The sequence below is a fragment of the Asterias rubens genome, chromosome 3 (assembly GCF_902459465.1).
Source record: "Asterias rubens chromosome 3, eAstRub1.3, whole genome shotgun sequence".
Lineage (NCBI taxonomy): Eukaryota > Metazoa > Echinodermata > Asteroidea > Forcipulatida > Asteriidae > Asterias > Asterias rubens.
The window spans coordinates 13277897-13295596 of record NC_047064.1 but is presented as its reverse complement, the minus strand read 5'-3'; the positions used below and the strand labels follow the sequence as shown (position 1 = coordinate 13295596).

General features: G+C 44.6%; 1 protein-coding gene across 1 annotated transcript in view; it reads right to left on the bottom strand.

Moving 5' to 3' along the window:
* Window positions 1–662: 662 nt before the first annotated feature.
* Window positions 663–17700, bottom strand: part of LOC117287800 (adenomatous polyposis coli protein-like) — a 40070-nt gene continuing 23032 nt past the window's right edge. Inside the window, exons 3-9 of the mRNA XM_033768321.1 lie at window positions 14950–15141; window positions 12515–13009; window positions 12028–12145; window positions 11274–11510; window positions 10632–10724; window positions 9004–10298; window positions 663–8611 (exon numbers count right to left, since the gene is read on the bottom strand). Coding sequence (XP_033624212.1) covers window positions 1352–8611; window positions 9004–10298; window positions 10632–10724; window positions 11274–11510; window positions 12028–12145; window positions 12515–13009; window positions 14950–15123 — 9672 coding nt within the window. The 5' untranslated portion in view covers window positions 15124–15141 and the 3' untranslated portion in view covers window positions 663–1351. The remainder of the gene's footprint in view (window positions 8612–9003; window positions 10299–10631; window positions 10725–11273; window positions 11511–12027; window positions 12146–12514; window positions 13010–14949; window positions 15142–17700) is intronic.

Below are 17700 nucleotides of genomic sequence, written 5' to 3'. Positions count from 1 at the left end.
TGGTGAAAAATACCCTTCAATCAAGTGCAATTTTTTCCCCAAAACCTTTGATGGCGTCACATTTCATTATTAATTATAGAATTTTCAGTTCATTCATGAATTCTGATGATATTCAATCAAATCGCCATTGGAGCTTACATGTATGACCGTTGCAGAAACATCTTTGGAAGGTACAGACCAAGTTGTTTTTGCTGTTCGATGAGGATATGTTTCCAATTTCGCTCTAAAGGAGTATTAACTAAATCATATTTTTACACCATTTAACATAAGGTAGAGTCTTGTAACTTTTCCCACACTTTCAAGAGGACTCAACCTTTTGGAAAATGAGTGCATCACAAAACTCAACTTGACTTGGGGTCCCTCTTCAACACACAACAAATGCAGTTTTGAGGTTTTAGAGAAGGTCAAACTGTTTAACATTGCACACTTATTTTTGGGGCGGGAAATTTACAGTTTTATCTTGAAGTAAGCGCTAATCCTCTAATCAGATTTGCAGAATGGAGTGGTGATAAAAACCTATATTGCACGGCTAATATCACTACCTGCTTCCAAGCGTCAAGTTTGCTGAAGATAAATACGTTATCACATGCGTGCTTGTGGAAATACGGAAAATATAGCGTGTCTGTGTCCCATATCCAACTCGGCCTTGTTAGATATGGGACGCAGAAGCGCTATATTTTTTCGTATTCCACTCGCGCTTGTGTGATAACTTATACAAAAAAAAGAAGAAGGCTTTTAGCACAATGCGCTTTGTCAGTGCATGCCATTATCATTATTAATAATAATAATACAAATTGATTGCTAACGCATGTTCGATAGCATGTAATTTTTAACCTTTGTACATCTAAGCTTTTAACGTTGATGTTTTTTGTACGATCTTGGCAAAATTTAAAGTTGTATCATCACGATATTGCTTAGTGAATGCAGAATTCACTGCTTACAAATATGGCATGGGCCCAAAACTTCCCTGTGCTGCTAAGCACAATAGAGAGCAGGAATACAGTCATGTACAGTGTGCATACACTACATGGCCATTTGACCCGATGCTGCTAAGCAACATTGTTCTGTGCTCAGCAGACCTCATTTCATGCAGCTGCTTAAGCAGAAACGACAGCTCCAAAAATTCTCGCTTATCAATAATGAGCAGGATACCAGTCACAAATGATACATCTGACATGGTATTTTGACTGTTATCCTTATTCTGGTTAGCATAATTTTGTTTTGCATATAAGCTAACTTTTGTGCTTAAGCAGCTTTATGAAATTGGGCCAACCTCTATGAAAAAAGTAGCTTACCAGTTTTCAATGGAAAATTGCTGCTTTACCATTAGGTATTTGGATTTGATTGGCCTTCATACCGTAGTCACCCTTGATGATAAAGTAGGGCTAATCAAATCACTATCTTCACTACTGCATCCGATCTCCTCCTGGGGGCCATCTTGTCGCTGCTTGTAGCGTCCGTACCGCTGAGCGTAGTCCCTGGACTCCTGAAAGCTGTAGGAGTGGTGGGTCTGGAATCGCCGCTGAGCCATGTCCGGACTCTGAGGCTCGCTCTGACTCCGCTTACTCGGGCTGTAGTTGAAGGGCGACACCAAGACGGGGATGGCGGTGGTGGGCGAGCTGTCGCTACGATTTATCCCGAATGGCTTCTTAGGAAGTCGGAGGCGTTGCGGCCGTGGAGGAGACTGACTTCCTGATGTGTACATCGGAGAGGCGTCCGAGACGCTCTTGCTACGGCCGTTCTTCGTCTCCCCCATGACGGGTGCAGAGTGTGTACTCTCCGAGTCACCTTCGTTCTCGGCACTGTCCATTCGGATGAAGGAGTTCAACCGATTTTCCAGTCTGAATTGTTTGAATTCTGGTGAAGGGCTGTCGTCCGTGCGGTTGCCATTCTCGATCTGATAAGCACCTTTGCAGGGGCTGTCGGGACTCGTCAAATCACTCGGGACTTCAGAGCCACTCTCAAACAGATACTCATCAGGGAGTTCCTCTTTGAAAATATCAGTCTCACTGTCCCACTCAACGAACTCATCCGGCATTACCTCATTGTCAATGTTATCATCGCTGTTCCAAGGTCCTAAATGGTCCAGTCTTTGATCAAGTGTAATCCCTTCATGATCCGTTTCTGGACTTGTCAAGTCCGACTCCGGGCTCAGAATCTGGTTAGGATCTCCACCTTTCCCCTTCCCTTGGGCCTTCCTCTTCTTGTCGCTTTTTGATTTCTGTTTCGAGTCATCAGCCTCCATTTTCTTCCCTTTTATTTTCAACTTCAGGAAAGAAAACTTCTTCTTGTCCGCCTTTTTGTCCGCCGTCTCCTTGCCCTGTTTAATAGCGGCGTTTTGTTTCTCAACCTGACTGGATTGTTTCTGATTCTGAAGGTGTTTGGAAGCAGAGGAACTTGTTGACGTCGTCACACTGTTCGAGGATTTCACACTTCTTGCCGACCCTGTGTGACTGGTTTGACTTTGTAAACTATGAGTGGAGCTGTTCTGCCTTGAAATAGAGCTGATACTACGTGTGGATGCCCTTGTCGATTCATCTCTCTTGACCCAAACACCATCTTGGCTTGAGGCTGAAACTGGCGAGGTAACATTTCCTCCATAATTTTTTACAGGGATGTCAAATTCTTTGCAGAGGTCTCTCGGCTTCTCCAAGGACTTTGGGGAATTTCTTCCTTGCTCTTCCCTTGAATTAGCCCTTGCCACTTTTGGACTTTGCGATCGACTTTTACTCGTCAGTGGGCTTTGTGATCTAGCATTTCCTGTAGAGGGACTACTGGATCGCCCTTTAGAACCTCCCCAATTTTTCGGAGCTGTCACACTGCTATTCCACGAAGGGGCTGGTTGCGTTTCTTTTCTAGACCTCTGAACCGAAGCCGGAGACTTGGGGGCTGTCTTTGTGGGATTAGTTCTTATGGAAGTCCTTTCTGTTACCACTGTTTTTACAGCAGGCTTCACAGCACTGAGGGGCGTTTTTCGTGAAGTTGGTGGTATATTACTAACACTGCAAGATGGCTTCGTCTTGGTGGTACCTGCCGGTTTCTGCCCTTTGTCAGAGACGCTTTGTTCACTGTCGACCGATATCCTTCTCCACCCACCACCGGCTGATGAAGGAGAAGTCATCTCTTCAGCGTCCTTATCCTCATCCTTGACACATTCCTCTTCAGCAGGCTCGTCTGGACTGAACACGTCTTCGTTTTCTTCGATGATCTCTTCCTTTTCAGCTATTTCTGGAAAAGCTTTGTCAGCCTCACAGTCACTCCCCACGTTGTTCTCTGGAGTATGCTCTGGCAGCGAGGCACTCTCCACGTTGTTCTCTGGAGTATGCTCTGGCAGCGAGGCACTCTCCTTAGTGAATGTCCACTGTTTCACCAGCAATGGTCTTGGTGAATCTATGCTCAGAAAGAACTCGTTTGAATCAGCATTTGCCTTTACAAGAGTTGCCTTCTTCTCTCCTGAGATCAGTGAACCACCAACTTTCTTATCGCCTGGGGCTGCAGAACCGTTAGATTTAGTGTTTCCCGGTCCTGGAGAACTGTTCACTTTCTTATCTCCCTGGCCTGGATTACCATTGGTTTTCTTTTCAGCTGGGCCTGGAGAACTACTGGCTTTTCGCACGGGGGCCTTCCCTGGTGTTCTGTTTCTTGGCGAAACACTTCTCGCTGGGATACCCGAAATGCTGTTTCTTGGGGAGAGGCTCCTAGTAGATGTATCTGAAATGCTAGACCTTGGGGAAGTAGTTTTTGCACCACTTCCTGAAACGCTATTGCGGGGTGAGACACTCCTTGATCCAGGCCCGGATAAGCTGCTCCTTGGGGAGGAATTTTTCTGTGGAACTCCAGTGACACTATTTCTCGGGGATAAACTTCGGTTTGAAAGACCAGTTTTGGGTGCGGGTGATGTCGTCCCAGACCCTCGGCCTGCTGCAGTTTTCGTCAATCCTGTCAATGGTTTCCTGGTGCTGGCTGTGGTATGAGGACTAGGAGAGGTGGTCCTTGATGACAGAGGACTCCGTGCTGGACTCAGTGAGGTGCTCTTGGCTGCCGGTCCTGTGCGGGAGGTAACACTGCTGACAGAGCCCCGTGGAGACCGACTGGCCGGCGAAGACGGGGAAGTGTTTCTGGAAGAACTGGGTGAGCTTTTAGAAGACAAATTTGATTTTGCTGTAGGAACTGACCGACTCGGATCACGGCACGGCTGGGTAACTTTACTTCCTGCCTGTGGCTTGGAAGATGCTTGTTTATTTGCAAGACTCTTGGTTGCTGTTGCTGTTGCTGTTAACTGTATTGGCTTCCGTGGTGGTGTGATACTCCTAGAAGTTACCAAGTTCTTTTTCTTTGTGAAAGTGTCTGTGTTTATAGGTAATGGTTTGGTGGTGGTCACTCCTTGAGAGTTAGCTTCACATCTGGTTGGGGTGGCAGCTCTGACTGGGGTAGTGCTTCTAGTTGGTGTGTTTGTACCTTTAGGCGTCAATCTATTTGGAGTAGTACTTCTCACACTTGCTGTAGTGGTCTTGGTTGCATTCACCTTGGGACCCTTCTGTACACCAACCTTTGGTTGTGTCTTGCATGGCTGGACACTTTTTGGCACTGTCACCGAACGAGATGCATTTGATATCGGACTTTTGTATGTCTTCTTTCTTCCTCTGACACCTTTGTCTTCCGTCTCCTGCTGTGAGTTCCCCGCTCCTTCACCTGGTTTAGTTATCCTTGGGCCACGACGTGGTTTGACCTCTTCCGGCATTTGCTCAGTTACTTCAGAAAATTCAGAGCTGGCATCTTCAGATGGTGACAGGGGAGACAATTGTGACTCCTCTACCTCCTCATTAACTGCAATATCAGAGCCCGAGTCTCCCGTTTCTGTTTCTGTTTTTTTGCCGACTCTGGAGCGTTGTTTTCGGTTGGATTTCTTTCCCTGACCGCGTGGCATTGCCGAGCTGATGCACTCGTCAAGAAGTGCCTGCTCACTAGCACTCGTCTCCCCGTCCAGAGATTCCACACTCAGCGAGCTTAAGGAGCTGTTCCGAGAGAAACACAGGGGAGTGTCCTCGACGGCAAAGACACTCGTGTGAGACGGATCCTGATTTGGCGACTCGTCTTCGAGCTGTTCTTCATCCTGATCTTCATCACTCAGTGAGCTGAGACTTGAGTTTCTGGAGAAGCAAACTGGGGTGTCCTCGACAGAAAACTTGACAGGGGTATCTGCAGACTGTGAGCGCCCGCTGTCAATGTCCTGGTCATCACTTTGCTTTGATTTTCCTTTCCTTGGTGCTGGTCTACCAAATCTTGAACGAGCTGCTTGGTCATTCAGAGCAGTCTCTTGGGCTTGATCAACCTGGTTGCTTGACATAAATCTAGACTTGATATTTGTTTGATCAGTTTGGAGATCGGCATCTTCCTCACAGCTTAGAGAGCTCAAGGAGTCATTCCTTGAAAAAGACATGGGAGTTCCCTCCATGTTGAATACATGCGGCGAATCATAAGGTGAGCTGGAGTTGCTAACTCTCTGGCCTGAGAGCTGTCCTCTTGGAGATGGTTGCTCCGCATTACTGAATTTGTTTACATTGATGCCTGATTTGTTGTCTGGTCTTTTCCTCAGTTGAGCAATCTTTGAAGAAGGTTGTGGCAGCTTTGAGAGACTCCTAGCTGGTGAAGATTGTGGACGGGCTGCGGGAGTACCTCGTTCATCCTGCCGCTGTCTAACCCTTTCTTTTGAATCTGTGTTTTCCTTTAGGTCTTTTTTCGCCTTGAATAAGTCAGCATCATCATCGCAACTGAGAGAGCTTAGTGAATCATTTCTGGAAAAAGACATCGGTGTTCCTTCTACGGCATACTGTTTCGGGGAATCTATTTGAGAGGCTTTGACAATTTCTTTTTGTTCCTTCATATTGGCCTGTTCATGCTCCTCTACCTGTGCCGTCACATTCCCGTTTAAGACATCTTCCTGGTTATGTGAGTCCATGGAGAGGCCACTAAGAGATGTCGCGGTGGAAAACTGCTGTGGAGTTCCTTCGGTACAAAAAGCTCTCATCGAGTCCGAGGTTCCTCCTAACCCATTCTGCCACTGCTGGACCCGTTCTTGGCTGCTGGAAGCAGTCTGATACTCTGGGCCCATTTCAGGTATTGGCGACGGACTCTTGTGTCTTACTCCAGCAGACGGGAGCCTCTTCCGTGGAAGGCCACTGGGCTTGGGGCTCCGCATTTTAGAAAGACCCTTTGCTCCACGATGCTTAGGTAGCTGAGATGATCTTGGTTTGTTCAAACGAGCCTTGGGCATGGCCGAGTTGATGCACTCCTCAAGCATAGAGTCTTCAGCATCATTGATGACTGAACTGGATTCAGATTTCATCTCCTCAGCCTTTCCAACTTGTTTTGTTGTTGTGTCTGGAGACGTCTCACTACTTGACAACGGATTATTTACCAGAAGCCTTCCTTCTCCAGTCGTCTGGATGTCAATGTCCTCAATGCTCAGATCACTTAAAGAAGTAGCTGTAGAGAAGTTGATTGGTGTGTCTTCTGTGGCATAGGAGTTGGGGGCTTCCTGGCTGCAAACTTGCTGGCTGAAGCTCACATGCTTTCCATTTTGCTGTGGAGCCTTGATGGACCGCACTGGCACAACATTACGGCTTCTAATCTTACTCGGCTTTAAGGACAACGTGCTCTTTTTGGGTGGCATGGCCGAGTTAATACATTCATCAAGCATACTTTGCTCTCTCTCAGAAATTTCCTCACACTCAACTTCATGATCTCTTCTGACTTCTCTTGGGTTATTTGTATCCGATGAGCCTCGGTTGTTTTCATCGTCATCAATTTGCCGTGTAGCTACAGCCTTCTCATCATCATCAATGGTCAGGCCACTTAGGCTCGTAGCACAAGAGAAGTCAGCGGGCGTACCTTCCGTGGCATACGTCAAAAGATTCTCTTCGCACTCTGGAAGCATCCCTACAGTCTCAGGATCACATGAGGAAACCTGAATGGGTGCTTGCTTTCGATTGCGTCTGGGACTTGGAGGCATTGTCTGACTCGGACTGTCAGGTAGGTCGCTGGGGCTGACCACCTCACTCGTACGACGGCTGTCACTGTAGCAGGAGCTGTGGTCATCGCAGATTGACTGGACCTCAAAGCTGCTCAGACTGGATACAGAGCTACAGCGGCTGAATATAAGAGGTGTATCTTGAACCTGGTTGAGGCTCGCCGGTGTCTGCAGACCAGATTCTATTGTGTCACTTGGTGGCATTTCACTCGGAAGAATCTCACTTGGAAGAATCTGAAGTGAATCATCCATGCTCGGAGCTCCGTCATGTTCCTCTTGCACCTTGTCTTTGGATTGGTTTTCAAAGTCTTGCTGTGACTGGCTGAGGTCCTCCTCCTGGCAGTCAAGGAGACGATCAACCTCATTGCTGTCTAATGAGCTCAGTGATGAGCAGCGAGAAAACACAACTGGTGTGTCTTCCACGCAGTACATCTGGGTTTTGTCATCATGGGCTCTGGAGATCGCAGTTTGGGTCGAACTGATTGAGGCTGAGGTTTCCACACTATCACTCCGTAAGAGATCGGTCTGGTCTTGTGAGTTGTTATCTTTAGAGGAGTTATTATCTGTCGGGTTACCGACTGAAATGTCTGACTTGTCGCTGTTGCTGATGAAGATGTTACCAGTTGTATTGGTTGTAAGGGACGTCTGGACAAAATTAATCCCCTCTGCTGTGGCCTCTGGCAAGTCTGTGTTGTAGCGTTGACTGAAATCTGTTGGTTGATCACTAGAATAATGTTCGTGATCGTCCTCATTAAATCTAGACCTCAGATGTCCTGGCAAGTTATGACGGCTGTAATCTACGGGTGTTTCATCGTTCATGTCGCTGCCGATGTCACGCCCACAGGGGTCATTTATCGGCATCATCTTCCGTTGTATCGTGGGCGGTTCAGAGTAGTTGCTCGGGTAACTCCTGTCCGCTTGGGGCGGGGGAACGAAAGCGTGGCCCACCGCCATCCCCTCCCTCTGCATGTGTGGGGTATTGCACTCCTGGCAGAGCACCACAGGTTGGGGTTGATTTTCGTGGTTAGACAGATTCTTCTCCTCGCTGTTGCTCTGCTTATTATAATGTCCGCAATCCAATTGTTTCGGTTGATAGTTCTCCTCCCTCTGACTTCCTGCCCTCGGGGCAGGCGTTAGACTCTCATCAGAGTATTTCAAACTGTAGTTGATAGTGGAGTCCATGTTCGCGCCCGTATCACCATGACTCATGTGGTGGTACATCGCTTTGTGTCGCTGGTGTTGATCTAAGGCATTCAAGGTTCCGTCCATGGAATGGGAGTGATCCATTTGCTGTTTGGGGTAGGGCTGCTTTGCGTGTGCCCCCATGGGGTAAATGTCACTATTGATGCTGTTGATGCTCTCGTTGGAAGCCCTACGTGGTGCGTTGGAGTCATACTCCCGGAATCCAAAGTTGTACGAGTTCGGGTGAGCGCTCGGCTGCTGGCCCTGTTGATGTCCGGCCAGTAAGGGTGCTTCTCTATCACTGCTCTCTTGCGACTGTTGATCTGTGTATTGAGTTGATTGTGGTTGTTGACCTCCTGGTGCGTCAATCCCAGCATGCATGGCAACTTCCTGCATCACCTGTCGGCAAATACATCAGAGAAACAAAATATTAGGCTTAGTTATGAAATATTATAGAAAAAGGTCATTCCTTTATTGGTGAGCATTCTCAAAACAAAAATTAGACAATTTGTGTTGCAAGAACTGGACGTAATTAAACAAAACTTAAAAGATATCTTGATTTACAATGAAAGGCCTTGGTCTCCAGTAGCTCAAGTTGATGAGATCCAAAAATCCAAATGTTTGAACATTTATTGGCAGTATGACAATACTTTGGCAGGGCGGCCTTAAACTTTGGCCCGCAATCCCAAAATAAGTATGTGGAGAACACTGACTACAATACATTGTATGTGTGGTAATCAACATCAAGTTCATGTGCTCAACCCTTCACAGAGTGATGTAAACTTGTTTACCTGAGCAATTCTGCTGCTCCCAGTTTGCCGCTTGTGGTTGCTATCCAAAGATCCTGTGCCTGATGAGTTCTGAGACCCTTCGTCTGTTCGATTCGGTTCGACATCAGAACCGTTTCTACCACTACTGCTCAGCTTCCTTACATCCTGGTCTCTGGGATGAGCAGGCTGGCTAGACCCTCCTCCTTCCCTAGAGTTGGCCTGTCGTGGAGTGGGGGAGTGGGAGCGTTCCCGGTGCTGATTCAGTATAAGTTCATGGGTTGGGGACTGCTGAGGGTTCCATATTGCGATGCGCTGCGGCACTGGGGAATAATCAGCAGAGTTCTGAGGCGACCGGTGTTGATTCCGGACGGGTATCCGACGCTGCAAGGCGTGACGGTCCTTCTCCATACTTGAGTAGGTCTCCCTGAGATTCTTATCGATTTCTGCCTCCAGGGCACGCTGTTTGCGGACATGCAGGGTCGGAGGTCCCTCTTTATGGTTCTCGCTCGTGTTAAGTAAGTCGGGGCGGGCCGACATAAGGTTCCGCAGGGCTGCCGAACTTCCCATTGCGATCATTTTATGTTTGGAGTGTACCAGGTTCTTGAGCATGCTCACCGCACCGAGTTCCCAGAGTAAATCCTGGTCATATTTGTTCCTGGCGGACAGGTTCCACAACGTCCCGCAGGCGTTGCTGACAATCGTCAGACTGGAGGATTTCAAATGGCGCAACAGCACCTGCAAGCAATTATGATCGCGCAACACCTGTCTGTACACTTCGTTCGTCGCTATGTGGCTGGAAATATTGCGAAGGATCCCGCCGCCGTTTTCCACTACTGCCCAAGTTCTCGATGGACTCTTGTACGTCAGAGTGGCAACCAGAAACTCCAAGGCACCTTCCACGGCACAGATGTCAGCTTTGTTCTCCGTGAAATGCGCTGACAGATTCCACAGAGCGCTCAACACACTTTTGAGAGTTGATTCCTTCTTGACCTCCAACGCGCATTTCATAAGGCCTCCTACGGTGCTGACTTCGCGGAGGATTTTTTTGCTGGCAAGATCGGCTCTCCAGGAGAGATTCCGGAGTACGCTGGCCGCAACTTGTCGGAGGTCCTCGTTTTCGGAGGCAAGCTGGGCCACGAGGGATCGCATGCATCCCTTCATGGAGCAGAGGAGAGCTTTATTGGCTGCGTCTCCAAAGGTTAAGTTTGTGAGGGCCATCCCGGCGTAGCGGCGGACTGTGATTGCATACTGGTCTGTTGTATTGCCGTTGGATTCATAGTCCACTTGTAGAAGATCAGCTATGGCATGCAAACCACCTAAATGAACAGAGAACATAAATTGATGAGATAACAAATCCTAAATATGGCAAGGTCGTGGTCAATAAAGGGCCAGGCTGAGCCGATCACAAGGCCACGATCCTCCAAGGTTTCAAACAAGAAGTTGGAAACAGAATCAAAGGTGAGAAGAGGAAGAAATTTGTTTTTGCCACTTGCTTTTTCTGTGTGCTCTCTGTCCCCCTCTCCCTCTATTAATGTATTTCCACTATGACAGTTTTTTTTACACTCTATACACCTGTTTATGTGTGTTGTATTGTCATTTAACAGTTGATATTTTCAATATAATCTATTTATTGATTGAACGGCGCTTACCTAGTTGACATATTGCACTTCGATGTTCCTCGTCGAATGAGAGTTTCATAAGAGCCGCCATTGCTGGTCCTGGATTTGTGTCAATTGCACAATCTAAAGAGACAAAAAGATCCAAAGAATTTGACTACAAATGTATATCATTGTTTGAGGGATTTAATTATACAAAAAAATATACCACAGGGAATCTGACTGGGTAAATTTAAAAGATTTGAGAAAAAGACAAATTGACCTGAGCGGGATTTGAACCAAAGACCTTCGGATTAATGTGCTTGCGCTCTACTAACTGAGCTATCAAGCCCTATGTTGGAGATCTCCCTATTTTCTAAATATCTAAATTTAGAAGTGCCAGTCAGAAGTCATTCATTAAAAACTGCCGTATAGCCAGGGATCACACCAAAATGTACGATTCACCTTAGGGGAATGCTCAATTTACAAGATCGGGATTTGAACCAACAAAATCTAGATTATCGTGTCGGGGCTCTACCAACTGAGATATCTAGCCTCATAAAATGGCGGTCTCCCTATTTTCTTGAATAGAATGAAAACAACATTTTGAACTCATTTGTGTAAGCAGTCCTTCAATACTTTAATCACCAATAGTTTTAGAAGTGACTGGAGCATCTCAGCTTATGCTCGATTTACCTTTTGACCCATCCTCAGCCTCGGTCTCTCTGAGTGAGTCACAGTACGCTCGGATCTGCTCAAGGAGACGCAAGACTCTGGCCTCCTGCTTTCGACATCTCTCCTCGGGATGGGAGTGGACTATGTTGTGGAGGGACGCAGCGGCTCTGGCTCGGGCCTCTTTACTCCCTCGTGTGTCCCCGAGGAGAGAGTCCTTGTCTGGTCCGTGTAGCAGTTGGATCAGGAGAGGTAGGCAACCTGGAGTTTGGAAGTCCAAATCAAACGTGATAATAATGGTATTGATTAGAAATGACTGATCAGTTTCTAAGAGGTTAGCTGACAACAAATTCAAAATGAAAAAGGGGAACGTTAAAATGTAATCTTACAAACAGAGGTAGACCCGAGAGAAAACTATTTTGAAATGCTGCTTTACATGTAAGTCAGATGTTTTCTTTTCGTTCCCAACTAACGTTTATTTCCACCTCAGAACAATTTCAGATTGAGCTGTTTATCCCCATCGACGCTTAATTAACGCGCCTAGACATTCCACCAACTGAAAAATTTTGCTTTATAAAATGAGTTGCTGTCAAAATTCACTAATTTTTATTATTTATTTGCCAATACAAAACTACCAATGACTCAGACACAAGGATATCAAATGTACATCAAGTAACTTATTTGCTTAGTTCTGCTGAGCACATAACTTATAAATACTAAGCAGATGGCTTTCTGCTTAAAATCAGCCGTATGAATTGAAAGTGACTAGTGAACTTACCAGATTGCCTCATGGCTATGCAGCTATCCTGAGAGCTAGACATGGCGAGCAATGTACGTGACATGTCATCCTTGTCGTGTGTACCCAGCATGGAGAGTAGAGAATACACCATCTCAACCTAACAGGAAAGAACAAACAATATCATCCATTATCAAAGTCAAAACACTAACACCGTTTCACAAACTAGGGCTTAACTAGGCATTGGGGCTTAGGCTATGGCTTAGGCTGCGCTAGTTACATAAAAATTGTGCACTTTCCTAATGGAGCTTCAAATGGAAACACACAAGCCCAAGCCCAACCCCAAACCATGGTTTTGCAACGGCCCTACATGTATGACAATATTTAGGGACACAACTGGGACTCAAACCCACACTTTGCAGTTCAGAAACACAAGAGCTTAAATCCAGTGTGCTTGGCTTTCAGCTCGTGATCAACCACTACCAAGTATCAAAATTGTTTAGCTCATGCAAGTTCAACTTTCTCTCACCTTTGCCCCTAGCTGACCTGGTTGTAACCTTCGACCTTGACCAGAGGAACAGGCTGAACTGCTGAAGCTCATCACGCTGGATGTCTCCTGCTCGGATGATGACGATGTGGCGTTAGCGGAGCTCTTAACAATGTGGCGTTGGTGAATAGCCATGGCTCCACCAACGTACGGCCATGTCCCATGCAGCATCGTGGGCGGTATTGCAGGTCCAGAGTAACCCTGCTGTTGCTGCTGCGCCTCGGCTCCGACGATCTGCTGCACCGTACCATCGGCGGAGAGGTGAGCGTACGGGCTGTCGCTCTCCTCCGTCTTCAGACCGGACAAGGCGGACAGGTTCACCCCGTTCGGTGGGTTGATGTAGGTGTTCTTAGGTTCTTTGGGCTTTGTCTCCGGGGTATTGTGGGTGCTGTGCTTCGGAGAGTTTGAATTCCCGGCGGTGTTTGCATTGGGCTCGTGCTTCACAGAGTTGTGGTTGTCGGCATTACCGGAGTTCTCCTGCAGAGAAAGAAACATTGGCGAAGGGTTAAAAATGCATTCGGTAGCTTGTTTACACTAGAATGTTGTTTGATTTTAGAAATTGGTTTTGGGAGCTGTTTAAACTGATATTATTATATTCTACATTTATTTTAGTGATAAATTCATTTAATTTAAATCTACTCCCTACATACATGTACGTATACTGATATAGCTGATTTACCCAAAATGTAGGAAACATAATATTAGTTATTGATATTAATTGTTTTTGTTAATTCTGTCACTTCAAAATTATTAAAACACACCCATCATTGACAGTTGTTTTTTTTTTCAGAATTTAAGACTAAATAAATGTCTACATGTATATATATAACAAATAATAATAGAACCTCTTATCTCTACAATAAGATAATAACTCATTCACACGCCGACCGTTCGCTAGCGACTGGTTGGCAAAAGAAAAAACAGCAAGAACATGTTTATAAACTAATAATGTACACATTGTAATTGTAAAATACATGTACATATCGATATACATATCATGACATTACATTACAATGCAGAATCTATTATTAGGCATTTGTTGCCAACAGAACACCCCCTGCCGAAAAAAACGCTGCATGATAATTTTCCCAATAATTTCATTCTGGGTTTTGTCATTCACGTTTGGAGTGGCAACAGCCCGGAGACGACAAATGAAATCCAACACAACAGGGGAGTGCCAGTTGGTGATATTTCAATCAGATAAAATAAAACCTGGCTTGATACCCGAGGGTTCAGTGATCGACAGTTAAGCAGGGTGTTCGGGTAGACCCGAAACCGTCAGAGGTAGAGGGCCCAAGATTCACACAATCCCCCCTCTACCTGGTTGCTTTTACCTGCATTTAAGGGGCGCTGCATAAGAATTTATTATTTGCCATTTGTTGCCAACAGAAGAACCTTGCTAAAAAAACGCTGCATGATAAATTTTCCAATAAGTTCATTTCGTGTTTTGTCAATCACGCCTTGGAGTGGCCAAAGCCCGGAGACACAATTTTTATCAGATAAAAACTGGCTTCATACGTGAAGGTTCAGTGATCGACAGTTAGCAGGGTGTCCCAATAGACTGAGATCGTCAGAGGTAGTGGGTCTAGATTCACACAATCCCCCCCTTCTCTCCCTCTCGTTTCACCTGCAATAAGGGTCGTTCTATGGCTTGGGGCTGGAGCAGTTAGTCCTTTATCGCTAGAGGGAAGCGGTTAGCGACTACATGCAGGTGGCTGGCCCAAACACTGGACTAATTTCGGTTCCAAGTGATGGCAGATAAATTATAAAATCTACTGGGAGTTATTTGGTTTGCTAATACATTTCCCTGCCTGAGGAGTTTTTTTTTTTTTAGCACAAGCAATAGAGTACCATTTTGTTTACTGCATATGGTTCTGCCACTACATAATATAGCTGTTTTCAATGTGGTTTAGGCTTCGATACATCTTAGAGTGTTCTTCAATCTGCAGATAAGGTTGAATTGAAATCATTCGGAATGACTGAGAATCATTCCTGATCTGTGCTCGTATAATTTTTAATCATAAGAAAAAAGAAAAAAATATGCTGTGAAGTCTTTTAGTAATGTGCTCACGGCGCTGGAGAAAAGAGAAACACTTTCTAAGACAGGTTTTAAGTATGTTTTGAAACTTAGCATGGTGGAAGTACAACTAAGGGAGGTCTGCGGTAGCACTATATGAATTATGAGTAGTGTTGGCTGTGAAAAAGACCGGTGGTTAATGACTCAAGCGTCTTCAGGAGAATGCTGGACTCTGTTGCTGTATGCTGCATAAGGACAAGACATGTGTTGAATTTTTAAAGATGTATGAGATCGATTTATGTAGCACCTTAAAAGGGTTTGCAAGTTGATGCAGCGCATTCAGCAACCACTGCCAAAAAGTCGGGTGGGGGGGGGGGGGGTAATAAGTCACAGCACCAACCTGTGCCTCTTGCCGTTCCCGACGTTGCTGCAGACGCTGCATCTCACGTTCTATAAGACAAAGGCGCTGCATACGGGCCTCGTGTCTCGCTCCGATGTCATCCGACGCACCCAGACGCTGCTGCATTACCTCCCGTAGTTGACGTGCCTCATACTCCAGCTGACGGCGTGCCATGTCCGTCTGAAGCGAATACTGAAGAGAGAAAAAAACAGAAACCAAAAAACTCTAATATGATGCATATATTCATCGCTTGTACCCTGTGACCTATCTGTCAAAAATCCAACAAACGTACAAAATAATTAATACTCATTACTGTAAACATTTTCAGCAAGTTTCAGTACGGTATGCAATGGTTTCGTAATTATACCAAAAATTAACAACGTATCAGCCATTTTGTCATTTCACCTACACTTTCTAGAGATGTCACTTTTCCAATGATATACTAAGCGATACAGCGTGCGCAGTTCTGATGTGTGGATGACATTTGTGTTTCACAAAGTCACCTATCTCGAAGCGTAGTATTTTCGCTAAGTGACCTTTCGTAGAAGGTCTCAATATGCATTGGTGGGCAAAACTATTATTTTTATTTTCAAGGAGTGACCTACATGTATGTGTGTAGGAACTAATTACAAGCATGATAATAATAATGAACCATTTTTATAGAGCGCATATCACAATCACAGAGAAGTCCCTATGCGCTTTGAGATGAAAACAACAGAGAAGTAAAAGTTAATAGAGATGTGAAGTAAATACAAAAGCAAAATTTAGTTGTTACAGAAAGAAGTACTGAAGGCTATTGCAAAAAATAAATGTGTGCTTTTTTAACTTTGTCTTAAATAAATGATATTCGGTCCTTGGAAAAACAGTAGGACAATTTGATTTAGTACATGGGCTCAGAGACCTTCATACACATTATGGCGTAGACTTTTCACAAATTTAATGACAAATTTCCTGATTTTCCAAGGTGCCAAAAAAAATCTAAAACTAGACTTTAAGTTGGATCAAATACCACGCCTGTAATTACTCATTATAATAGTGCCAGAATGAAATAATATTGACAGCTCTGTACGCATAAAGTAGTCAACTTTAGTTTTGTCAGTTGGTAGAGTGCTGGAATGTTAATTAGGGGGGTCATTGGTTCAAATCCAGCTCTACAACATTTTTCTTTGTTAGACCCCAAATCAAAACTGAAGGCTGATATTGTTTATCTGACAAATGCTGTACACACATGCCCTTTAAACGAAACAAAGATGCAAAACATCCACCCCCCCCACAGTATTCAGCCAAGACCTTTCTTCTGCACTAAGAAAAAGGATATTGACAATAATCTTGGCTCCATCAGGATGAAGTTTCATACTGTTCAAGGCGCTTATGAAACATAATCCAGCAGTACATAACAAGCCACAGGTTCAAGGGCTCAGTTAGTTCCATATAAATATTCACAATACACTCTTAAAGGAACTGGACACTATTGGTAATTACTAAAAAAGACGATCTTGGTAATGAGCAATGGAGAACTGTTGATAGTATAAAACATTGTGAGAAACGGCTCCTTCTGAAGTAACATATCTTTTGAGAAAGAGGTCATTTCAAATATATAAAACTTTAAAGCTTGAAGTTTTCTTTTTCAAGGCATCTGAAAGCATACAAAGTAATGCAACAAGGGTGTTTTTTCTTTCACTATTCTTTTGCAAATTCGATAACCAATTGAGTCCAAATTTTCACAGGTTTGTTATTTTATGCATCTTGGGATATACCAAGTGAGAAGAATAGTCTTTGACAATTACCAAAGGTGTCCAGTGCCTTTAACATTGACTAAAGTACTTTGAGCATTTCAGTAGAAGCCATAGCGATGATAATGGATTATCAAACATTTCAACAGGCAACTTGCAAGAATTGAGGAAAGGTCATACGACGATACTCCAAGCAGCAATATTGAAGGAAAAATTTGCTCTACTGTGTGGAGCACTTATACATGTAACAGTAGACTAAAGGCCAACATGGACTGTATCTAAAAGCTTGCCTATGGCTGCGGCTGTAGTCAAAGGTTTTAGCAGTGATGTTGAATTAAAGGGTGCATGTCATCTACAGACTTGGCACATCTCGCCCGTATTCAAAATTCCAGGACCAAGATGGTCCGAACCAAACCAGGGGCTTGAAATTTACACTGGACCACACAGTCCAGAAGCGAGTGAATTCAGGATTGGGCCAGTAAACTCAAGACAGGACAAGTCTGATGGTCTTGTTTTTTGTTTTGTTTTCAATTCAACATCTTTGTCTTATAAGAATGACGCTCAATGTTGAAATGAGTCTTACAAATATCTTTCAATCCTGCTGAGTATCGCCCATAAAACAGAAGAGATCAATCTTCTCATAGTGTTTTGTTCAAATGAAACAGTTCAGACGATAAAACCGAGTTCTAATTTTGATAGTAAATAAAATCTCGGTCTAATAAAGATTCAACAGCTGCAGTGCTATTAAACCAACTAAGTTTTCATGTTCACATTTTTTGGAAGTAATTATCTAAGGTATATCTACCCTCCCTTCAAAATGAAGAATTGTTTATTTATCTACAGTTGTATTAATTTTTTGCTACTTACATATACATGTATACGCAGACACTACATGTACACGTCGTTACTTTCGTGCCAGGACTCAGGGCAGTCCACCTGGGATTAAGGTTGTGACGTCTAACATGTCTCAACAGACAGTGTTGAGGATGTTCGTATTATGAATGCATAATTAATGAAT